Source organism: Salmo salar, chromosome ssa14, assembly GCF_905237065.1.
Source record: "Salmo salar chromosome ssa14, Ssal_v3.1, whole genome shotgun sequence".
NCBI lineage: Eukaryota > Metazoa > Chordata > Actinopteri > Salmoniformes > Salmonidae > Salmo > Salmo salar.
In genome coordinates this window covers 31489763-31515794 of record NC_059455.1, presented here as the reverse complement: position 1 = coordinate 31515794, position 26032 = coordinate 31489763, and the positions used below count along the sequence as shown (strand labels likewise).

General features: G+C 42.3%; 2 protein-coding genes across 3 annotated transcripts; one reads left to right on the top strand and one right to left on the bottom strand.

Moving 5' to 3' along the window:
* Positions 1-405: 405 nt before the first annotated feature.
* LOC106569346 (autophagy-related protein 9A) lies at positions 406-19809 on the bottom strand. The gene is made up of 15 exons (XM_014140636.2): positions 19504-19809; positions 18773-18908; positions 18454-18497; positions 16104-16168; positions 15811-15981; positions 12991-13132; positions 11885-12633; positions 11398-11551; positions 8329-8508; positions 7360-7605; positions 6858-7099; positions 6528-6621; positions 6333-6420; positions 6013-6191; positions 406-4074 (listed from the first exon to the last, which is right to left on the bottom strand). Exons 2-14 carry the CDS (start codon positions 18879-18881, stop codon positions 6031-6033), a joined length of 2445 nt encoding a protein of 814 aa, XP_013996111.1. The 5' UTR covers positions 18882-18908; positions 19504-19809; the 3' UTR covers positions 406-4074; positions 6013-6030.
* Positions 19810-19899: 90 nt separating this feature from the next.
* Positions 19900-24975, top strand: abcb8 (ATP-binding cassette, sub-family B (MDR/TAP), member 8). Of its 2 annotated transcripts, none has more exons than XR_001320481.2 (16): positions 19900-20201; positions 20575-20911; positions 21041-21196; positions 21317-21411; positions 21572-21677; positions 21932-22093; positions 22265-22350; positions 22501-22598; positions 22690-22795; positions 22946-22979; positions 23103-23239; positions 23343-23437; positions 23549-23682; positions 23853-24019; positions 24235-24485; positions 24711-24829. XR_001320481.2 is itself a non-coding variant. In XM_014140637.2 (16 exons), the coding sequence occupies exons 1-16, from the start codon at positions 20104-20106 to the stop codon at positions 24792-24794; spliced, it is 2127 nt and encodes a 708-aa protein (XP_013996112.2). In that variant the 5' UTR covers positions 19900-20103; the 3' UTR covers positions 24795-24975. The 2 variants fall into 2 exon arrangements, 1 of the variants encoding a protein (XP_013996112.2); XM_014140637.2 differs by having other exon boundaries at positions 23872-24019; positions 24711-24975.
* Positions 24976-26032: the final 1057 nt, after the last annotated feature.

The window sequence follows — 26032 nt, the reverse complement described above, 5'->3', positions numbered from 1 at the left end:
GAGTTCTCCCTAAAAGTGTCTCCATCGCACCTCCATGACTCCTCCGATCTGTTAAAGAAACTTAATAAGAACTTCAAGTTATGGTGGGTGAACAACTTTTATTTAGCTCTTTTTCTAAAATGCTGCCAATAGCTTTGTTTTCTTACCTTCTGAATTGTTTGCAATTAGTTTGAATTAAAATTATTTATAGACCTATTCTTATATACCAATTGTTGAATGTTAACTAGTAATAATTATGTCCAGTTTGTTTATCACACTAATAAACTGCAAAATACATTTTAAAAAGAGAATGACTGTGCAATGCATTATTTATTAAATGTTTCATGGCAGTTCAGGAATACTATTTGAAAAGTTTGTGCCAATGCAAACATTGCCAAGGAAACTCAAGAAATGCCTAGAACAGAATGTATATTACATTTTTTATTTCAAATCAAGTACATTAGATCTTGGGACACACTTCAATGATTAAATACACACAATAAGAATTCCTTTGCCTATTCAGTTACAGAAAACAAATAAAATGTGTATGATAAAGCTTTGCTGAAAACAAGTTATTTTGGCATTGTTCATTCTCAGCTAGTGTTTCTTAAATTAAACAAAACAAACAAAAAGAACAAACCTAAGTAACAAAGAATAGATGGCTCAAAATCTATTCAACACTAGAATATGAAAACGTAGCACCTTGTACCAGTCAAAATGTTTTTGTTTTTTGGGGGACTGGTTTGTAGTGGATAAGAAGCGATGATATTGAATGGGGAGCCTCAAGGATGGAATTAAATAATAATTAAACATAAATGAAAAGGGTATAGAACATTTCCACTCCCCAACTGATTATTTTGGACTGTGGAGGCAGACAGTACAGAACGAAACACTTTGATCAGATTAATTCTGTCATCAGGTGAAAGTCATTTGACTACTTTGATGTCAAATATCAGTCTGTTGTAGTTAATGTTACACAGGACTCACCAACAATATTAGAATACAATTCCCACTGTATACTTGGTGCCAAAACATGACAATCCTGCCAAAAGAAATACTGTACATTATGTGCTGCTAAAATACAAAGTAAAATTAGCTCTGACGGTTTCAATGGTTTCTAATAAGAACTAAAGCTAACCCTAAGGCACTGCTCAAAAAGAAGCAAAATAATAAAATAAAAAAAGATAGGGAGAGGCAGTGCAATCTAGCTACGGAAACTGGCAAGACTCATGAACTACCATGTCTCCCCTAAAAATCATTACATCAGTAAAACAAATGGAACACCAACAGCAATACCATATGTGGCATTGACTAGGCCTATAATGTTACTTAAAACATTGACAGACATTTCCCACTAATTGGTGAACCTTTGCTGACCAGAGGTAACAACAATCAGGTCTGTGATAGGCCCACGTTATGGATGATAACAATCCTACATATGGTTATTATATATACAGTGAGAGAGGCCATTCAGGATGGGAGTTCCACTCACTGTTCCTTTGAGACCTCGGCTTGATCTAAAATTTAGTTTGATGCAGGTCTCTATCAATATAATTTTTATTTTCAATCAGTGCAAAACTTTTTGAGTCAACGTTAGCTTAGCATAGTGGGGTTGATGTCTACATCCACACCACTTCAAAACACAAATGAACAAAACGAAATGAAGGGAAAAAGTCGTCAAACACATATACTCTCTAAAGTCTTACAATAGTGGTCCTGTTTGGCTCAGTTGGTAGAGCATGGTGCTTGCAATGCCAGGGTTGTGGGTTTGATTCCCACCGAGGGACCAGAACAAAAATGTATGCACTCGCTACTGTAAGTCGCTCTGGATAAGAGCAGCTGCTAAATGACTAAAATGTTGTGGAGGATACAGAGATATACATATAGGTGTGGACTAGGTTATTGTATCAGTGGGACATGGATGCAGTAATGGAGCTTTTGTGTAATGTTTCAATAAGCCATTCTGGCTACAGTACCAATGATACATCATGCCACTTATTTCTAGGGATGATGGCTGGGTTACATTCAGCATTTACATGCAGACAAGTTTGCTCTCCTTTGAGTTGTATTGTACTGATGAAACCAGCAAGGGGTGCTGAACCACGCATGAAGGACTGTTTCATGTCAAAGTTGCATATCCAAATATGTTTTGTCAAAGGCAATTTAACAAAAAGATTCCAAAAATCAGTTTTGTTCAATGTTGTATGAGACATACATTAAGGAAAACAAGTTAGATTTACATGGGGCACCTTCAAGATTTCTGTTAAGACATTCAGTTATTAACATTAGATCCCAATCATATTTGGTATGAATGTATTTACTATAAAGATAATTTTTCAACAATAAATACTAAATGAAATATATTAAAGTAACTCTCCAGTTTCCAGATTTCTATGAAATATGACATAATTCATTACAACATGAGTGAAATAGTTGTTTTCCTTCCACATTTTTTGAATGAAGTATGTAAAATTCTTTAAAAAAAGAATGCTATTCTCTGTTGGAATGGTGTGGGCATACCCAACAACAGAATGGTGTGGGCATACCCCAACAACAGAATGGTGTTGGCATACCCCAACAACAGAATGGTGTGGGTGTATAACAGGTCATTAAAAATATTAATGTGAGTAGACCGCTGATTGGCCAGCTCACATCATCCTCTCTAACCCTCAATCTCAACTCTGGATTTCAAAGTTAGTTCCACTGTATTGTTTCATTGTACCCTCTAATCAGGGACTAATTTAGACCGGGGACACCAAGTGAGTGCAATTAACTATCAGGTAGAACAGAAAACCATCAGGTTTAACCCTCAAGATCTGATTGCTGAAATTGCAAAATAATAATAAAGTTCACTTGTGTGTACATAGGGGAAAGTGATTCGTAAACAAAATGTTGAGCAGTACATGCAAAATCATTGTATACAACAACACTTCTTGATTTACTGTACATATTATGCAACCCTCCATTGCTTATTCTCATACCTACCCACAACAATGTAGTTACTGCTTCGGCAAATATGTAATCTTGATGTATGTACCTTTGTCAAGTATAACACCCCTGTTGCCAGTGGAGACTGTACATGGAAGATACTTTGATACAAAATAATCAAGTTATTATATGTTGAATCCTGTCTTAGAGTCACCCAAGATTTTAAAGAAAGAGAATAATATTAGGCCCATTTAAATCAGACAGCAGCTTTTAATTAGATTTTATCCAGTTTACAATTGTGGTTAATTAATCTAGCCCATCTGTAGGCTTTTGTCAGATTTTCTTGTGGGGTCCTATCTGTAGTAGCAGTAGTATAGTTGCAGCCTGCTTCATGTCACTGTTTTCAGTACTTTTCATCTCCCCCAAGGATTAAAACTGCCCCAAGGACTAAAAACAACAAAACTTAAATATTCATATAGAGGTAAGATGCTAAAGTGTATTTACAAATGTCAAGCAATAAGTAAGGGCCAAATACGCCAATGTAGAATTTTGCACTTAACTTTCCTCATGTAGTGAAAATGGTCAGGCAGCTAGTATGATACACCTTCACTCTTCAGCACCAGGAAAGACACCATTTCCACCATGAGAAAGTGAACCCAGACCCACATTGTAAACCTCCCAAATGCACAAATCAAACACATACACACATATATATCTATATATATATATATATATATATATATATATATATATAAAAAACATGAATACGTAACAAAAGTGTGACAGGTTTTGCTACGTACCATGCTCAAGCCTGCCCTGCAAGTGTCCTAGCTGTGCATGCCACTCTTTCCCAGAGTCCCAACGCACGCACGCACGCACGCACACACGCACACGCACACACACACACACACACACACACCTCTATGAGCTATGTAAATACAGTCTATAACAAAACAATGACATGGAGAGAGGGACGGAAGACATACAGTTGGTTTCCCTGACGACAACACCTCTTGATATGATAGGAGGAGAGGCATGGAGACAGTGGTTATCCAATGAGTTCCCCAGCTGCCTGTGCTGTGTGACGTCATAAAGGTCCTATCTATCCTATACTCCAAAAAGATCATCTAAGGCCACAATGTTCATCCAGAAAGGAAAGTGTAAACACTGCAAAAGAAGAGAAAAGACAGTCAGCCACACATCCCTTGAGGGATATATATACTGCTCAAAAAAATAAAGGGAACACTTAAACAACACATCCTAGATCTGAAGGAAATAAATAATCTTATTAAATACTTTTTTCTTTACATAGTTGAATGTGCTGACAACAAAATCACACAAAAATAATCAATGGAAGTCCAATTTATCAACCCATGGAGGTCTGGATTTGGAGTCACACTCAAAATTAAAGTGGAAAACCACACTACAGGCTGATCCAACTTTGATGTAATGTCCTTAAAACAAGTCAAAATGAGGCTCAGTAGTGTGTGTGGCCTCCACGTGCCTGTATGACCTCCCTACAGCGCCTGGGCATGCTCCTGATGAGGTGGCGGATGGTCTCCTGAGGGATCTCCTCACAGACCTGGACTAAAGCATCCGCCAACTCCTGGACAGTCTGTGGTGCAACGTGGCATTGGTGGATGGAGAGAGACATGATGTCCCAGATGTGCTCAATTGGATTCAGGTCTGGGGAACGAGCGGGCCAGTCCATAGCATCAATGCCTTCCTCTTGCAGGAACTGCTGACACACTCCAGCCACATGAGGTCTGGCATTGTCTTGCATTAGGAGGAACCCAGGGCCAACCGCACCAGCATATGGTCTCACAAGCATATGGTCTCACAATCTCATCTCGGTACCTAATGGCAGTCAGGCTACCTCATGGAGGGCTGTGCGGCCCCCCAAAGAAATGCCACCCACACCATGACTGACCCACCGCCAAACCGGTCATGCTGGAGGATGTTGCAGGCAGCAGAACGTTCTCCACGGCGTCTCCAGACTCTGTCACGTCTGTCACGTGCTCAGTGTGAACCTGCTTTCATCTGTGAAGAGCACAGGGCGCCAGTGGCGAATTTGCCAATCTTGGTGTTCTCTGGCAAATGCCAAACGTCCTGCACGGTGTTGGGCTGTAAGCACAACCCCCACCTGTGGACGTCGGGCCCTCATACCACCCTCATGGAGTCTGTTTCTGACCGTTTGAGCAGACACATGCACATTTGTGGCCTGCTGGAGGTCATTTTGCAGGGCTCCGGCAGTGCTTCTCCTGCTCCTCCTTGCACAAAGGCGGAGGTAGCGGTCCTGCTGCTGGGTTGTTGCCCTCCTACGGCCTCCTCCACATCTCCTGATGTACTGGCTTGTCTCCTGGTAGCGTCTCCATGCTCTGGACACTACGCTGACAGACACAGCAAACCTTCTTGCCACAGCCCGCATTTGATGTGCCATCCTGGATGAGCTGCACTACCTGAGCCACTTGTGTGGGTTGTAGACTCCGTCTCATGCTACCACTAGAGTGAAAGCACCGCCAGCATTCAAAAGTGACCAAAACATCAGCCAGGAAGCATAGGAACTGAGAAGTGGTCTGTGGTCCCCACCTGCAGAACCACTCCTTTATTGGGGGTGTCTTGCTAATTGCCTATAATTTCCACCTGTTGTCTATTCCATTTGCACAACAGCATGTGAAATTTATTGTCAATCAGTGTTGCTTCCTAAGTGGACAGTTTGATTTCACAGAAGTGTGATTGACTTGGAGTTACATTGTGTTGTTTAAGTGTTCCCTTTATTTTTTTGAGCAGTGTATATATTTTTAAAAGGTCCATAATGTAATTCTGTATGACCCGACTGTTTTCAAATATACATTTTAGTCACTGAAAGCAAGTCTGATAAGCAGTAGATCCATTATATGTGCAATATTTCTGTTTCCCCTCCACAAGTTTAATTTTTGCTTCTTTTTACTTTCGGTTTTGTACATCAGCTTGAAACAGCTGAAAAATATTTTTGGTTATAAAGCTATTTCATATTTTTGGTTATAAAGCTATTTCACAGCGGTTTAGATGGCACAATAATTCTCTACATTTGAGATGTACATCTAGAGATGTGATGGAACAAACCTATTTATTTAAGGCACTTCAATAGCTACTCCTAGAGTCCTGTTTAGGAGTCGACCCGCTGTTGAGGATTTCCTCTTCCTCTGCATCCCCCTCCTCTTCCTCCGTCCAGCCTCCCAGACACAGCGGGGTGGGCATATTAGACAGGCTGACTGCTGTGTGGACGCTGTGCATCTGAGAACCTGATTGCGTAGATAGAGGGTCGGAGCATAGACAGTTGGTCAACTGGATGTCATAAGCTAAAAACGATCAACAACCAAACACGCTCCATCTGACGTTAGCCAAGATCTTACGTAAGTAAAAACAGAATGACTGTTTCGTACCAGCGTTGCTGCCTAGCTCTCTCATTGGCACTGGGTTCTGCCACTGGCCGAATGTCCTCTGGTGGGGGAGCGAGTTCTGTTGGTGGACCTAGGGACAGAGTGGAACACACGTCACACGCTCGGGGGGTGTGTGTGTGCGTGTAGAAAGGTAAATGAAAAGAAGGACCCTGAGGCCACCTCTTCGAGGTTACCTACCTCATGCATGTAAATAGCATGGAGACTCATCTCAGCCGAGGCAAACTCTGAAAGCAATGTAGTGCTCTTCATTCGAGAATCACTGGCTGACATGCTGAGGAAATAAAAACAAGCTATTATCAGCAAGTCAAAAAAAAAACATCTAAGTACATTGTTATTAATCACTTAATTCACAGACTATCAACTAACCTCATATTCAATCAATAATGCACCTTCGACAAGCAGGTACTGTATCAAATCAATCAACACTTTTGCGTTATGGATGAACCTAGACAACAGTGTTGTGTTTGCAGAGTGTGTGTTTGCAGAGCATGGTGTCGGTCTACCTACCTGTCGATGATGGTGCGGTCACTGCAGTACATGGTGCTGTCGGGGTGGGTGGAAGGCAGATGGACATGCGAGCGGGAGCGGCTGGCGTGGGGGAGCTGAGAGTGGGAGCTGGATAGCGAGGCCAGGACGCTGGCGGCGGCAGAGGCAGCCGTGCTGGGAGGAACGAAGCGGCGGTCTCGGCCTGGTAGGCCTGACGCGGTCAGCACAGGGTGGGCCAGGACACTTGCCAATAGGTTGTCAGGCTGGACAGGAAAACATAACCCAGAGGTCAGTACACAAGCAAATTGTCAAGATATAACTCAACATACTGTAATCCAATAACAAACCTTAGTCAAATTGCAATACATTGACATCATTGTTGGATGAAACAGTTGAATGACTAGCAGAGTCGGGTTGCCATTATAGTGTTGAGGAAAATATCTACCTGTGTACTAACTGTGACTGACAATGAATTAGCTGGATGGGGATGTGGGTGTAGTGGGGAGTTACTGTAGTTACTAACTTCATTGCCGGACCCGTTGGAGAGCAGTGAGGAGCAGAGCGGGGCCTCAGAGAGCAGCAGCTGGGTAGGGGGTCCTCCCTGGGCGTCCTGGTGCACCTTCTCCTTCAGATGGCTGATGAACACTGAGCTCTCCTGGGGGGGCTGCCAACGGGGGTTCTTGATGGTGAAGTGCATCAGGGACAGCTCAGTCTTGCCGTTCTCAGCCTGCTGGTACACAGACGCCTCCGTCTGGCCCTCAGACATCCACTGAAACAGACAATGTGTGACAATTACTCACTGGAACAATGCAATATTGAAAAAAATGTACTATGCGGCCTTTTGAGTGGTGCAGCGGTCTAAGCCTTTGCATCTCAGTGTTGTGACGTCACAACAGCCTGGGGTTCCATCCCAGGTTGTGTCACAACCGGCCGTGATCGGGAGTCCCATAGGACGGCGCACAACTGGCCCAGCGTCGTCCGGGTGAGGGGAGGGTTTGGCCGGGGGGCTTTACTTGGCTCATTGCGCTCTAGTGACTCATTGTGCAGGCCGGGCACCTGCAGTTTTACTTCAGTCGTCAGTTGAAAGGCGTTTCCTCTGACACATTGGTGTAGCTGGCTTCCGGGTTAAGCGAGCGGGTGTTAAGAAGCGCAGCTTGGCGGGTCATGTTTTGAAGGAAGCATAACTCGACCTTCGCCTCTCCTGAGCCCGTTGGGGAGTTGCAGTGATGAGACAAGATAGTAATTGGATGGCAATTGGATATCATGAAATTATGGAGAAAAAGGGGGTAAATAACAAAAAAATATATAAAATAACTATGCATAAGTGACTAATATCAGGAGAGGACGCATTCACATTAATTTCTGATGCAATAACGATGACCTGGTGATCACTGACCTAAAAACAGCAGTGAGAGTCTTCATTTCAACAAAGTAATGACAATACTTTCCATATCAACGTCCCTTTCCCATACCCTAAATTACAGGCACTAACCAGAGGGTTTCCATGACGACGGATGTCCATCTGTGCGAAGGAGCAGATGTCTCCGACCCCAACTACCTCCACAGTGAAGTTCCTGAAGAAGTCAATGATCTCCAGGGACTTGTTCCTCAGGAGGAAGATGAGAATGAAGGGCGTGACGATGGGGCTAAGCAGCTCCTCCAGGATAAACAGCTAAACAGACAGACACAGAGACACAGACACAAAGACAGACAATACTGGATTTGATGGTATTCAGACTTGATATCTGCACCCTTAACTTGAATTTTCACATAGCCTATGTCATTCACTGATTGTTAATAAATTGATGATAAACTGATTGTGGGGGCTGTCTTGTTAGACTTCAGTGCAGCTTTTGACATTATTGATCATAGTCTGCTGCTGGAAAAACGTGTGTTATGGCTTTACACCCATTGCTATAATGTGGATAAAGAGTTACTTGTCTAACAGAACACAGAGGGTTTTCTTTTATGGAAGCCTATCAAATATAATCCAATTAGAATCAGGAATTCCCCAGGGTAGCTGTTTAGGTCCCTTACTTTTTTCAATTGTTACTAACATTGTTACTAACAACATCACTTTAAGACATGAGGGTCAATAGGGAAAATTTATAGAATTTTTTAAGTTTCCTCAAGTGCAGTCGCAAAAACCATCAAGCGCTATGATGAAACTGGCTCTCATGGGGACCGCCACAGGAATAGAAGACCCAGAGTTACCTCTGCTGCAGAGCATACGTTCATTAGAGTTACCAGCCTCAGAAATTGCAGCCCAATAAATGGTTCACAGAGTACAAGTAACAGCTCCCGAGTGGCGCAGCGGTCTAAGGCACTGCATCTCAGTGCTAGAGGCGTCACTACAGACACCCTGGTTCGAATCCAGGCTGTATCACAACCAGCCGTGATTGGGAGTCCCATATGGCGGAGCACAATTGGCCCAGCGTCGTCTGGGTTTGGCCAGTATAGGCTGTCATTATAAATAAGAATTTGTTCTTAACTTGACTTGCCTAGTTAAATAAAGGTTAAATAAAAACAGACATCTCAACATCAACTGTTCAGAGGAGACTGTGTGAATCAGGCCTTCATGGTCAAATTGCTGCAAAGAAACCACTACTAAAGGACACCAATAATAAAAAGAGACTTGCTTGGACCAACAAACACGAGCAGACCGGTGGAAATATTTCCTTTGGTCCAATGTCCAAATTTGAGAATTTTGGTTCCAACCGCCGTGTCTTTGAGAGACGCAGAGTAGGTGAATGGACGATCTCTGCATGTATATTTCCAACTGTAAAGCATGGAGGAGGAGGTGTTACGGTGTGGTGGTGCTTTGCTGGTGACACTGTCTGATTTATTTAGCATTCAAGGCAGTTAACAAGCATGGCTACCACAGCATTCTGCAGTGATACACCATCCCATCTGGTTTGGGCATAGTGGGACTATCACTTGTTTTTCAACAGGACCATGACCCAACACACCTCCAGGCTGTGTAAAGGCTATTTTACCAAGAAGGAGAATGATGGAGTGCTGCATCAGATGACCTGGCCTCCACAATCCCCCGACCTCAACCAAATTGAAATGGTTTGGGATGAGTGGGACTGCAGAGTGAAGGAAAAGCAGCCAACAAGTGCTCAGCATATGTGGGAACACCTTCAAGACTGTTGGAAAAGCATTCCAGGTGAAGCTGGTTGAGAGAATGCCAAGAGTGTGCAAAGCTGTCAAAGGCAAAGGGTGGCTAGAAGAATCTCAAATATATTTTGATTTGTGTAACACTTTTTTGATTACTACATAATTCCATGTGTTATTTCATAGTTTTGATGTCTTCACAATTATTCTACAATATAGAAAATAGTAAAAAGAAAAACCCTTGAATGAGTGGGTGTTCTAAAATATTTGACCAGTAGTGTATACTAAATAATATATGTGTGACATTTGTTTTGATTTAGAATAGACCATTATCATGCACCTGTATCGAAACAGGGCAGCGGGAAAAAAGACATGTCATCTACGTACTTAAATAGCGAATGGAGGACACTTTTTCACATGGTTCATTTTCATGCCAGCCAGGTAGGCTGTACTCCAGTTGTAAAGAGAAGCAATGAGCTTAATATTAGGAAAGTTGAGAAATAAATATAGTAGGCTTAGCCTATAGAAAGCTAATTGGATCCTCCTATTTTTTAATAGCGGCCATCACTGTTTTCTTCCACAATTGCATAGCCTATGGAAATGTTGCGTAACATGAGCTAATGAGCTATCATGAAGTGTTTGATTAGATTTTTGATTACATTTGCATTGATGTCAGAGTGACAGTTAGCAAGTTTGGTAGGCTACTAATGACCAGCAGCAGAATCAGAGCTTGGAGAAGCCTAATTACCGTGACTAAACGGTCATGTGGAATTTGACTGCCTTCATGACTCATGACCGCCAGTGTGGCGGTAATACGCCCACCGCAACAGCCCTAGTTACAAGAGCATTTCAATTTCAGATCGTATGTCATAAAGTCATACACTGACCAGCTGAATCCAGGTGAAAGCTATGATACCTTATAGATGTCACTTGTTAAATCCACTTCAATCAGTGTATATGAAGGGGAGGAGGCAGGTTAAAGAAGGATTTTTAAGCATTGAGACAATTGAGACATGGATTGTGTATTAGTGCCATTCAGAAGGTGAATGGGTAAGACAAAATATTTAAGTGCCTTTGAACGGTGTATGGTAGTAGGTGCCAGGCACCTGTTTGTGTCAAGAACTGCAACGCTGCTGGGTTTTTCACGCTCAACAGTTTCCCATGTGAACCAAAAATGGTCCACCACCCAAAGGACATCCAGCCAACTTGACAATTGTGGGAAGCATTGGAGTCAACATGGGCCAGCATCCCTGTGGAATGCTTTCGACATCTTGTAGTCCATGCCTCGACGAATTGAGGATGTTCTGAGTGCAAAAGGGGTGCAACTCAATATTAGGAAGGTGTTCCTAATATTTTGTACACTCTGAATAGTTGAGTAGTTCCATTCTATCTAAGCTGCAGCCAATGAGCAGTCTCTATTTACTGTCTGGCCCTTCTCACCCACCGCTTTGTACTGAAACAGCTGTGCCACCTCGTCCCGGGTCTCGCTCTTGTTGGCGTTGCCCCTCCAGTGGTCTGGCATGTAGTGGATGTGAGCCAGCACACACTGCAGCAGCTGCTCCGGGCACCACACCATGTGTTCGTCTGGGATGAAGGACCTAGGAGGAGGGCATATTCACAGACATCATCTCTCTATTTCACACAACATTTAACACAACATATTATATGGATTATGGACAGACTGGTATGTCTGGGGGTTTAACATAGGCTGAAATGTTCTCTAACAAAGACGTTCCCTTCTGCTCCCTCGCTCATTACTGTCTGTTAGAACTGGTGGGGTGACAACAATATGGTGGAATCTAGGTGGAGCTGTTGCATACCAACTCTGCAATGGGAAGGGGTAAGGAACGACTTTTTCAAATGATACACAGCCACAAATCACTGCAAGAGAGGTCCCGAGAGGTCACCATTCCCCCTGTCCCGTGGCTTACCTGGTGATGGTGATAACCACTCCCAGCACGGTGATGGCGGTCAGGATGTGCTGCACGGTCAAGACATCCTCATCATATACGGTCAGTGCGATGAGCACGGCCAGCACCGAGCCCGAGAAGAACGCCACGTTCTTGGCCAGCACGGTGAGGAGCGGCGAGGTGAACGAGTTCATGTACTTGGAGATGGGCTTGTAGCCGCGGCCTAGCCTGCCGTGCAGCTCGTGGTCCAGCTCATTGAAGTGGCGCAGGTAGAGGCGGCCGAACATAGACCAGCGGCGTGCTCCCAGACTCCCTGGCTCCCTCCTGATGACCTCGGTGTAGCTGAAGAAGGCGTAGAGCACCTGCCACACCAGGATGAAGGGGCAGAGGAGCAGGTTGGCCACGCCTAGTAGAAGAATGACCCGGCTCAGCTGCTGAGCCAGCTCCAGACGGTTCCCTGCTCGCTTGTACTTAGGGTGCAGGTTCCATTTGTTCTGGAACAGCGACCCCGGACCCCAGAAGAGAATCAGCTCAAAGTTGTACTTGAGGCCCTGGGTGAGGAACACCAGGTTTCCCAGAAGGGGGAGCTGAAGCTGTACAGGTAACAGGGACTTATTGACCATGGCCACCATGTAGTTCTTGAATCGCAGGATGCGGTGGTAGATGTCCAGCTCAGTTAGCTCCTTCTTGTGGATACACATCTGCTGCTCCCGCTGCAGGCTGATCAGACGGTCCTGGACCTCCTGCCATGTGAAGTTACACAGCTCGTCCTGGAAAGGGGAGAGGTCAAAGGTGTTCAGACTTTGTACCCTGATATGAGGGACACCTACTTACAGGTAAGCTGGGTGGGTATAACAAACGTTTTTCTTTATATATTTTGAAACCAATGGATTCCAAGGAAACTGACAACTACAGTAAGCTAAAACGGTCTGAAAAAATAAAATAAATAAATAAAAAATAATCGGCATACCACTGTTTCATGAGACTCTAGGATCAAAAGTAAAATACAATTATCCCTTAATGTGTTATTCCTGGTCCCTGAAACCTTTAAGGGGTTGACATAAAATGTTGGGGTTGACATAAAAATGTCAACCCCTTATGTCCAGTGGACATAAAAAAAGCCTTACCATGCTGATCTTCAGTGCTTTGATGTAGAACTGGCGTATCTCCCAGTAGCTGAGGATGTTGCAGAAGACCTTGATCATCCGGTAGACCCAGAAGATGGTCGCCATGATGAGCAGGAAGATGATCCAACTGTTCTCCTGGATCCTGGGGAAAAGAAGGGATGAAATAATTCATATTTTTATTCTCTGTTTGACATTAGAGGTTGATTTCAATGAATGCATGTGTATAGAGGGTATAAAACATTAGGAACACCTTCCTAATATTGAGTTGCACCCCCTTTGCCCTCAGAACAGCCTCAATTCGTCAGGGCATGGACTCTACAAGGTGTTGAAAGCGTCCCACAGGGATGCTGGCCCATGTTGACTCCAATGCTTCTCACAGTTGTGTCAAGTTGGCTGGATGTCCTTTGGGTGATGGACCATTCCTGATACACAAGGGAAACTGTTGAGCGTGAAAAACCCAGCAGCATTGCAGTTCTTGACACAGTCAAACAGGTGCACCTGGCACCTACTACTATACCCCTTTGGATGATGATGCAGGCCATGCATAGAAGGTCAAAATTATTTATATCCACCATTGATGTATGACCATAACTAACTATCTACAAATGAGAGTAAAGGAGCCTTAAAAATCTGTTAGTTTAAGACTCCTCACACGTGACCTGAACCAACCTTATGTTGTAATGTATGTTGTTGGGCCTGAGAGGTATCTTAGGTAAATTAACTCCTGTTTAAGGTGGGTGGGTGGCTTGGTTATGTCCAACTAACGTTGTCTCTCCTGCGTTTCAGAGAGCTGCTGAGAATCAGCTGGTAAACTTTTAAGTATCCCATGTCATTTCAAAACACAGAACAAGTCACACACAGGTTATGATCTAGCTCAGTAGTTCCTAAACTCCAATTTTTTTTTTTTTAAAGAAACTTAGTTCACTTTTCAACTTACTCTTGAAAGTTTAAATAGTAGAATGCACAAGGTGCAATTAAAAAATTGGGTAGTGCATCATTAGTGGGGGGGTGTTCCCTAATGCTGGAAGTTTGGGAACCCCTGATCTAGGTAACCACCCTGGTAAACATATTCAGGAGAATGAACAATGAACATAAACATACATTCAGGAGTTTAATTTGGAAATAAAAAAACTAAAAACAAACAACGTGACAAAGTTAGGCTACTTCCGGATTTGTGTGACATCTTTTCATTTCCAGACCAACTCAAATGGTAAAATAGGGAGGAGTTAGGAGAGCAGGCAAAGTCTGTGGTTTTAAATGATGGGACATACTGTTCCTCGATTAGAATTCCTAGCAGTGGTGTGTCATCATCTTCCGTCTAAACACCCATTCAGTCATGGAGGGTTCTTAGAGAAGGGATTCGGGGGGGGAGCCTATGATTGTGATTGTGTGCAGAACCAGATTAATGAGATGAAAACAGGAAAGCTTGTTTATCCATCTTGGAAAGAAATGTGGCTGTGGTGGAGGGGACTGGGTCTCGCAGCAGAGCTTGGGTGTGTCATGGGGTCCACAGACTGCCTGCCCAGACCTCAAGAGTGACTCCTTTCAGCTACTCAGTGAGCTGTCCCTGTGTGAGACTTACCATGTAGGGGCTATCCATTACATTGTTTTCCCTGGTATTACTCTGAACACAGTGCACTGATACACAAATAACCTGCTTCAAGAACCTGTCATCAACTACAGGCTGACGGTGTTGCAACTTGCCTCGTGTTTCCAAGTGTTTTAGGCCGAGGCTATGCGGATGATTTAGTATTTTGAAATAAACTATTCAAATGTAGTTGCAGGGAACTTAATTTATATTTCAGATTTGTCTTTGACAGAGAAGTCATGACTACCAAAGCCTTTGCTCGGTAGGTCTAACTAACTAAGCTCTTCAACACAAGGGTTCACCTAGTTCACAGCACACAAGGCTAACTAAAATAACTTTGGATCAAATTTCATTAAAACAGCAGCCTTCCCTCAGTCCATTGAACACAATTAGACGTACATGCCAATAGCACTCCAAATTAATTATCTAATTTCCAATTAGATAATAGGAAATGACAATGATAAGACTTCGCCACTCAAAAGAGCTCATATCGCAATTAGCATCTCTAATAAACAAGAAAATGATTTCTTCATCATAATGTTCTGAGTGGAAGTATAACCCACAGGCAATGTGAAAGTAGGCCAGAGCTCTGCGCTCCACAGCGTATCTCTATGAATGTGAGCATGTCTTACAGTAAAACCTCATCTGACACAACCCAATAAGCAAACATTAGCCTCAGAATTACAGGTCATCATTACATTTAGCTGGAAATCCCCTTTTCAGGCCTGATGAAGTTCTGCAGGCTCTGAGATGTATACCCTAGTATAATTCTGTCTAGTCACAAGAGAATAAAATACCCAATGTCATGAAGATGGATTTACATTCTGGCATTGGCAGTGATTTTGCGATCCCCATTAGTGACAGCTAGTCTTACTGGGGTTCGACATAAAATGAATAAGACATTAAAGACAAAACACTTTACAATTGACATACATGTAAAAACATTAACAAGTAGTGTGTGTGTGTGCATCTAACAGTTACACATACATGTCAGTAAATACACATAACAAGTAGGTCACATGGGGGAAGAGGCGTTTTAGTGGTAAGACAAGGGGTACGTCAGAAAACCACCCAAAATTACCTTTGCAGTCAAGGACTCAGATTTGTTTCTGAGGGATCATGTACAAAAACAATAAACCTGAACTGGCAACAATGACAAGTATTTCTACCTCAACTACACATGCCTATATAGGCTACCAATCCACCTATTAAGCCAATGTTGATTGACCTACCTCTCAGTGCACTGCTGGCTTGGTAGGATGGCATCAGGCAGAGAGACCTTGTTTCTGTCCAGGGGGTTCTGGCTAGGTCCTGTGTGGTTCACTGCCCGGTTGGCAAACAGTATATCATACTCCACACAGTTGAAGAGGAATGTTGTGAAAGTGACCACAAACAGGAACTGACTGCAATAAGGAGTTTGAGATGTTGGGGTTAAACATTAGCCGATATAAACTTTGAATATTGTCTTAAAAGTTGAAACAATCTTACATTAACATGAGGTTTGTAAACAAATGGATATACTTACAAAAGTTCAAAGAACTCTGATAACATCATACAAGCAAAGCCATTTTTCTGATGAAACTGATAGATGTGGAAATTTGAGTTAAGGAAAACAGAGTCAAGTGTTTTTTTTATCATAGCCTACAAAACAACCACTCTTGAAGTAATCGTTGATGGCTAATCAAATAATAACCATGATGTAGGTTTTTTTACGTAGACTTAATACATCCATTACAGAGAAACAAAACCACAACAAAGCAACGTAAAGTGAACCAGTATGGCATCAATATCATTAAAGTACAGAGGACATTCTGGAAGGACACACATAATTGAAAGTCGTTCTCCTGAGGCAAGTCTCTTATTTAAAGTCACTGTGCATCATGAGCTGCATTTATTTACAGCCACATCGTACTGTCAGAATCATATTAATGTCAAAGCGGTGTTTAAAATTGCTCCTTTCTAAATGAGATTGTTAGGTGATAATAATGATAACAGACATGATAAAGCTGCAATTTTAAACATCATACTGAAAGTAATGCATATTTCCAAAACAATAAGCTACAATACACAGTACCAGTCAAAGATTTGGATACACCTACTCATTCAAGGGTTTTTCTTTATTTTTACTATTTTCTACATTGTAGAATAATAGTGAAGACATCAAAACTATGACATAACATATATGGAATCATGTAGTAACCAAAAAAATCTAAATATATTTTATATTTAAGATTCTTCAAAGTACCCTTTGACTTGATGACAGCTTTGCACACTCTTGGCATTCTCTCAACCAGCTTCATGAGGTAGTCACCTGGAATGCGTTTCAATTAACAGGTGTGCCTTGTTAAAAGTTAATTTGTGGAATTTCTTTACTTCTTAATGTGTTTGAGCCAATCAGTTGTATTGTGACAAGTTAGCGGTGTTATACAGAAGATAGCCCTATTTGGTAAAAGACCAAGTCCATATTAGGGCAATAACAGCTCAAATAAGCAAAGAGAAATGACAGTCCATCATTACTTTAAGACATGAAGGTATGTCAATACGTAAAATGTCAAGAACTTTCAAAGTTTCTCAAGTGCAGTCGCAAAAATCATCAAGCGCTGTGAAACTGGCTCTCATGAGGACCGCCACAGGAAAGGAACACCCAGAGTTACCTCTTCTGTGGAAGATAAGTTCATTAGAGTTACCAGCCTCAGAAATTGCAGTCCAAATAAATGCTTGACAAAGTTCAAGTAACAGACACATCTCAACATCAACTGTTCAGAGGAGACTGCTTGAATCAGGCCTTCATGGTCAAATTGCTGTGAAGAAACCACTACTAAAGGACACCAATAAGATGAAGAGACTTGCTTGGGCCAAGAAACACAAGCAATGGACATTAGACCATTGGAAATCTGTCCTTTGGTCTGATGAGTCCAAATTTGAGAATTTTGGTTCCAACCGCCATGTCTTTGTGAGATGCGGAGTAGGTGAACGGACGATCTCCACATGTGTGGTTACCACCGTGAAGCATGGAGGAGGAGGTGTGATGGTGCTTTGTTGGTGACACTGTCTGCAACTTATTTAGAATTCAAGGCACACGTAACCAGCATGGCTACCATAGCATTCTGCAGCGATACACCATCCCATCTGGTTTACACTTAGTAGGCCTATCATTTATTTTTCAACAGGACAATGACCCAACACATCTCCCCGCTGTGTAAGGGCTATTTGACCAAGAAGGAGAGTGATGGAGTGCTGCTGTAACCGATGTGAAATGGCTAGCTAGTTAGCGGGGTGTATGCTAATAGCGTTTCAATTGGTGACGTCACTCGCTCTGAGACCTTGAAGTAGTTGTTCCCCTTGCTCTGCAAGGGCCGCGGCTTTTGTGGAGCGATGGGTAACGATGCTTCGAGGGTGGCTGTTGTCGATGTGTGCAGAGCCCAGGTAGGAGCAAGGAAAGGGATGGAAGCTAAACTGTTACACTGCATCAGATGACCTGGCCTCCACAATCACCCGACCTCAACCCAACTGAGATGGTTTGGGATGAGTTGGACCGCAGAGTGAAGGAAAAGCAGCCAACAAGTATGTGGGAACAAGACCGTTGGAAAAGCATTCCAGGTGAAGCAGGCTGAGAGAACACCAATTGTGTGCATACCTGTAATCAAGGTAAAGGGTGGCTACTTTGAAGAATCTAAAATATATTTTGATTTGTTTCGCACTTTTTTGGTTACTACAGTATTCCATGTGTCGTTTCATAGTTTTGATCTCTTCACTATTATTCTACAATGTAAAAAAAAAATGAAATAAAGAAAAACCCTTGAATGTTCAAACGTTTGACTGGTACTGTATATTGCCAGAGAAACATGTTTATCACAAATGTCTTAAAAGGATATTCTTGTAAAGAAGTTGTCCAGATTCTTGATATGGTGCCATGAGTCTGCAAATTAGGGTTGGGAATAAAAGTAACATTGAGACTTAATGAAACCATTACTTTTGTTCAACAAAACAGCAATAACAGTAGTAATCAGGTATGATTTGAAGAAAACAACAACTTTAAGTTAATCTCGAGCCTGGGCGTATAGGAAATAGTAGTACTGTGTCATTACAAGGAATCACATTATCACACCAAATCATATTATACCATAACATAGCCTTTATGTCTATCCCTGATAGGACAATATATATTACGTTATAATATAACCAGTACAGTACCACTCAGGCCCTCTGGCACATGCACTAATAGGTCCTCCTCCCCGGGAGGTGAGTCCTCCTCAAAGTCATCAATCCGCTGGTACTCCTGGTAAGCTTCAAAGTTCGCCATTGTCCTTCACATTCTCCCCTGTACCTCCTCCAATAGGCAAGTTGGGAACACACACAGTGTTATTGTGGTGTGGATTGAAAAAGAGCAGCATTCATCAACGACGAGTGTCAGACACAGTGAACACACACTACATAGATGTCAGCTGTGTGAGACAATTCATAGCAAGATGAGCTGTCAACAACATTCAGATAGATAACCAAGTAAGTGTAACGTTAGGTTTAAAATATCTGGTCTTCTATGCATTCTTGCCTTTCTTGGAATCTAACTTGCTAACGTTAGCTAGCAGTCGTGTTCACGACAGTGTGACAGGTAACGTTGGCTAGCTAACAGAAATAGACATAACGTTACATATCTAATGTTAGTTAGATTTATTAAATATTGGGTTATGTTGGTTACTTGTTGTCAACAACCAACCAGTCATTTTACAGCTAGCAAACATTCGCTAAAGCGAAAGCAGACAGCTGGGGATAGTTTGCTACTGTAGCTATTACGCTAGTTAACGTTAGTTAGATACGTAGCATTACAATGTGACGTTGAATGGTTAACGTTACCTAACACCAACAAAGGCAGCAACAAACTACCAAGTAGCTAACTATCTAGCAAGGTAGCTAACTGTTCTTACCTCGATCAGCTTATTTTCTTGCTTGCCAGTCAGTTAACGTTACTCGTTTATCCTTGCCTTGATGTAATGCTATTAACGTTATTGTTCCCTTCACGGTCCATTCGCAGAATTCTAAATTCAAGTGGCCTGGACTTCAACGTTATTTGTCGAGCTATTGGAATAACCAATATTATATATTTAACTAATAGCTATTAAGGGTTGATAACAACCTAACTAACAGTAGCTGGCCAGATAAATAGCTAGAGATCATTCGTGGGCTTCCACTGTTTTGTGTTTCACAAACATATGTCAACAAAACACAATTTGACGTCACTTAATTTTAACGATCGTCACTTCCGCGAGACGAATGTCTTTTTTTTATTTCCCAATGACAGAGATAATCCTTGCCAATGATAACGATTCATTATCTTTTAACATTGTTTTTAGCGACCAAAATGCTTGTTTTGTTATTGACATTAAACATGATCCAATTTACTGTGCCAATGAGATGCATTCTGGGATAGTGTCAACATGGCAGCCTGCATGTTGTTCCTTGTACCCTTCTGAGCTAAGCGCTCAGATTCTTTGAATTTTGTTAGATTTCCGTGAAAACGTCTAAATATGTTTCACTTACTTTGTAATAGAGTCAGCACAACTGCACCGTTGCGCCCCCTCTACTCGCATTTGAATAGAACACAAGATTTATGGAGACAGCCACGGTAGGACAACGTTCTAGTTGGCTAATGCCGGTAGTCAGCTGATCAGACAGCTACTATAGTTACAGACCTTAGACTTTACGCTAGCTAATATGATTCCTTATGAAAACAATATTAGTTCAGCTCTGTTCCAAAGTTGTAAGTAGTGTTGTTCAGTAAAGTGACGTTAATGGAATGGACCATCCAGAAGTGTCATATGCCCTTTGTAACTTTTTTTTGTCACCATTTTAACAATACATTGAGTGAAAAGCCCACCACATAGTTATTATTAGTTGTTAAGCTCATGTTGTCCATGTCTCTCAAACTTGTATAATACAGATCACACTACAAACAGTACAGCTTGTTATATTGTTTGTTTGTTTTGTTTTCGTTTCAGATCACGGCTATACACAACACAATTGGCCAATGCAGGCAACTCCTCTGGACAGCCAAGTAATGCTGCTGGGCGTATCTGGGGTCTGGCTCAAGCAGCAGTCCGCCAATCTGCCTGCTGGATGTCAAGACCACCAGGGGGGGCCCTGAAGTTCATCTTGGGGCCAGTGGTTCTCACCATTTCTGCTCGACTACTTGGCAGTGTAGCATATTGCCAGGCAGATGTGAATAACAATGTTCTGCTAGAGCTTCAAGCCAAAGAAACTGAGCCTGAGTTTGACTGGCATATCCTGTGGGAGTTTGTCAAACCCCAGCTTTTTGCCCTTCTTGGTGCTGTCGTGGTGAGCAACATAACTTAACACTACTGGACAATCTACTGTTTAGACAGTAACATGCTGGCTAAACTCCAGTGGTGTTTTAATTGTATTGGAATGCTGAGTGATTTCAGACCAATCATGATTTTCTTTCAGCTTGCTTTTGGTGCTGCCATCTTGAATATTCAAATTCCCCTGATGTTGGGCGATCTGGTGAACATAGTGGCACGCTACATGAGAGAACATACTGGGAATTACATGAGAGAGATGAGGGGACCTGCTCTGAAGTTGCTGGGATTGTATGGTCTCCAAGTAAGTTGTTTGTCAAAAAAGTCATTGTCAATGATTTAATTTAAATGTAGATTGAAAAATCTATTTCTGTGGAATACATAGAAAAACAATATGGTCATGAAATCTCTTTCTTGGCTTCAGGGTTTGCTCACGACTGGTTACATCATCCTGCTTTCCAGGGTAGGGGAGCGAGTAGCAGCAGACATGAGAAAGACTCTTTTCCAATCTTTACTCAGGTATAAACCCAGTTGCTGTAATATATATTGAAAGCAACAAGAGGTAGAATAGACCAATTCCAAGACAGAGAGTAGAGTGACTGACTAGATGTCACTAGACCTTCTATCCACTGTCCCACTTTTACTCTTGCTAACACAAGACTTGGCATTTTTGTTTCAGGCAAGATGTAGCCTTCTTTGATTCCAACAAAACTGGCATGCTGGTGAACCGTTTGACTGCTGATATTCAGGAGTTCAAGTCTTCCTTCAAACTGGTCGTCTCTCAGGTATGGCTGTGTACATATGAATTTATTGGATAATTAAAAGTAGTAGGCTGCTCCAGCCGGAGACAACATACATTCAAAATGATCTAGGATAAAAACACAATAAAGCTAATTTCCATTGTGGTCCCCTATGCACTTCCCTATTACATATTTCCATAACTTTTCAGTATAATTTATTCATTAGCTGTTGCTCCCATCCAGAGACAGTTCACAAGATCGATATCTAATGATGTTGCCTCAATTACTCATATCTACAGGGCCTGCGGAGTGTAACACAGACGGTTGGCTGTTTCGTGTCCCTCTATGTCATCTCCCCTAAACTCACTGGTATGACAGTGGTGATACTTCCCTGTCTGGTGGGGGCAGGAGCTCTGATTGGCTCATTCCTTCGCAGGCTGTCCCGATTGGCTCAGGAACAGGTGACATCATCACTCATTCCGACTCTGACTCATTCACTATCTAAAACACATTAGAGAAATTGATAAAAGTGTCAACTGAGAAAGCATTCTACTGAGTTTATCAGAACTACAGCATGGAGAATTGGTGTCTGTCTGTGTCTAGACTGATATACAGTATGTGTATTGTTGTAGGTGTCGAAAGCAACAGGGGTGGCAGATGAGGCCCTTGGCAATGTAAGGACAGTGAAAGCCTTCGCCATGGAGGAGCGAGAGATGCAGTGAGTTACAGTCTATTATAGTCCAGATCAGACAATATTATCAGACCTGCCCTATAATAAAGTCACAATTGTCTTTCAAAGCATTCCTAATTTCACCCCTTATTAGAGGGATTGTGTGAAAGAATGTAACTATTTGTCTGTGTTTTGCAGGTTATATGCCTGGGAAGTGGACAAATCATGCGAGATGAATGAATCTCTAGGCTCAAGGATAGCTGTTTTCCAAGGAATGTCAAATATCGTCCTGAACTGTGAGTTCCTTTTATCATGAATAGTGGATCGAACTTGCTATTTATTTAAGTATGCCATTGCTTATCTGTTACATGGTTCCTTTTCTTGCAGGCATTGTTTTAGGCACCATCTTTGCTGGTGGGTCATTGATGGCAGGTGATGAAATGTCTCCAGGTGACCTCATGTCTTTCCTGGTGGCTTCACAGACGGTGCAGAGGTAAAATACTTGTTGTTAGCAAAGATAACACTTAAGCTAAACTCTCACACTGTAACGTGCCAAATGCTTGCATTATCAAATGGAAGTGTTCAATGAACGTTAGGTGAATAACAAATTGGATTTTACCTTTCCTTCTGTTATTTTTCTTAGGTCTTTGGCCAGCATCTCTATCCTGTTTGGCCAAGTGAGTAAAGACTTGACGTATAGAAGAAGTCAGAAATACATTGCTATCAATGTAGAGTTTCAGGTTTCACAAGGTGATCAGTTGATATGGCAATAAGAAATTAGAACCTACCATGTTTTGCAGATGGTCAGAGGCCTCAGCTCTGGGGCCCGTGTTTTCGAGTACCTGTCTTTGGAGCCTACCATTCCACTTTCGGGTGGAGGCCGCATTCCTTACAAATCTCTGACAGGACGGGTGGACTTCATGAACATTACTTTCAGGCATGACCACATCAGAAAGACAAAATTAACAAAAAGACACACACAAACACACACAAATTATATATATCAGTAAGTTAATTGTTTTTAATTTGTTTTTCCACAGTTACCCAACGAGACCTGGCCAACAGATCCTAAAGAACTTCAACCTCATCATTCCCCCCTGTAAGACTGTCGCAATCGTTGGAGAGTCCGGAGGAGGTAATGTTCCATGCGTTCCCATGGATACAAGTTCTCAATTAGTCTGATTACATAAACATAATGAAATATTTATGAAAATGATGTGTCAGTTATGGTTCTCCTACACTGCAGGGAAGTCCACAGTGGCCTCCTTGTTGGAGCGGTTCTATGACCCCAGCAGTGGTGTGATCATGTTGGATGGCCTGGATATCCGGACACTGGACCCATCCTGGCTCAGAGGACAAGTCATTGGATTTATCAATCAGGTAAATGTTCTAGAATAATCATTCTGTTTTCTAGTGCATAAGGATGTTCTAGGATCTTCTTTCAGAACTGCTTCAGATTTGGTAATTTTCCTCCGTAAGAAACAGCCTTCTTGTGTGATTTTTGCCATAATAACAGTGATAGCAATGTTACTTTGTTATTAACAATTCAGAACCCACCCCTGCGTGTAGGAGCCTGTGCTGTTTGGCTCCTCCGTGATGGAGAACATTCGCTTTGGAAAGCCGGAGGCCACTGATGCCGAGGTCATCAATGCTGCCAAGCAGGCCAACGCCCACCGCTTTATCACAGGCTTTCCAGATGGATACAACACTGTGGTTGGTAAGTGACAACACATATTTGAGAAAAAAACATATTTTTTGGGGTGAAAGTTCCAGTTCTAACATCCTCTGATTTATTACTAGTCTATACCACTCTAATAAATCCCAGACACACATATTCAAATCAAATGTACTTAAGAACTTTTTAACATAAGTAGTACTAATTGCATTACAATAAGTGCTTTTACTGAGTATTGTACCTCTGTGGACACATAGGTGAGCGAGGAGTGACTATGTCAGGGGGCCAGAAGCAGCGTATTGCCATTGCCCGCGCCCTGATCAAGAACCCCAGCATCCTGGTCCTGGACGAGGCCACCAGTGCACTTGACGCAGAGTCAGAGCGGGTGGTGCAAGAGGCTCTGGACCGGGCCACCACTGGACGCACTGTGCTCATCATTGCCCACAGACTCAGCACCATCCAGAGGGCAGACCTCATCTGTGTCATGAGCAACGGACGCATCGTAGAGGTGAGGGAGCGGCTAAAGCACTGAAGGAAGAGAGGGATGTCTATTGTCCTCTGTCCCATTGGTGTTTTTTCCCAGATATTGGACACTTATCCCAATCACGTTTTCTTGTCATTAAAGTAATAATAATCGCAACGTTTTTTAAAGAGCATCACAACACGTGTAATGATGTATGTCAATTTAATTACAAAAGCTTGGTTGTATAGTTTTTGTCTTGTCTCTTCCTAGGCTGGAACTCACACGGAATTGCTGAGCAAAGGAGGGCTGTATGCTGACCTGATACGCAGGCAGAGATCAGAGGGAGAGAAGTGAACACTACTTTGATATGGCACAGAACTGTAGGCCTATATCATGAACTAGGGACAGCCTTTTCATAAGAAATGAAAAAGATGCATAGATATTATCACTTGTTTTATGTTGGTGTAAAGTTGATTTAGTTTAATGGTCCAATGTCAAATAAATTTTTTCCAAGCCAAATGTATGGGCGGACCAACTGGATTATATTTTATTGTGGCCCAAGTAAGGCTGCTGAAATTGCAAGTGTTTATCATGTGTTGTTTATAGGGAGAGAATACTAACTGTACAGGATGTGAATGTGGTTTTAGCAGGGTTACTTGGCCCTGTCCTGTGTCTGTACATTTTGCAAGACTTTTAATCATTTTTCTATTCATCCACTAATCTGTTTTCAGAGAGAGAGAGAGAGATTGCTAATTTGGTACAGAGCAGACCTAACCCACTCTATTAAATTAGTCAAAACAGGAACATTATACATCTGGCTAGAAACAGAAAAATTACCTTGTGTGCTACCTACAGTGCATTCGGAAAGTATTCAGACCCATTTACTTTTTCCACATTTTGTTACCTTACAGCCTATTTCTAAAATTGATAAATATTTTTTCCCTCATCCACACCCATAATGACAAAGTGAAAACAGATTTTTACATGCGTATGTATTAAAAATAAAAAAACTGAAATAAACCATTTACATAAGTATTCAGACCCTTTACTCAGTACTTTGTTGAAGCATCTTACAGCCTCGAGTCTTCTTGGGTATGATGCTACAAGCTTGGCACACCTGTATTTGGGGAGTTTCTCCCATTCTTCTCTGCAAATCCTCTCAAGCTCTGTCAGGTTAGATGGGGAGCGTCGCTGCACAGCTATTTTCAGGTCTCACCAGAGATGTTAGATCGGGTTCAAGTCCGGGCTCTCACTGGGCCACTCAAGGACATTCAGAGACTTGTCCTGAAGCCACTCCTGTGTTGTCTTGGCTGTGTGCTTAGGATCGTTGTCCTGTTGGAAGGTGAACCTTCATCCCAGTCCGAGGGCCTGAGTACTCTGGAGTAGGTTTTCATCAAGGATCTCTGTACTTGGTTCCGTTCATCTTTCCAGCGATCCTGACTAGTCTCCCAGTCCCTTACACTGAAAAACATCCCCACAGCATGATGCTGCCACCACCATGCTTCACCGTAGGGATGGTGCCAGGCTTCCTCCAGGCGTGATGCTTTGCATTCAAGCCAAAGAGTTCAATCTTGGTTTAATTAGACCAGAGA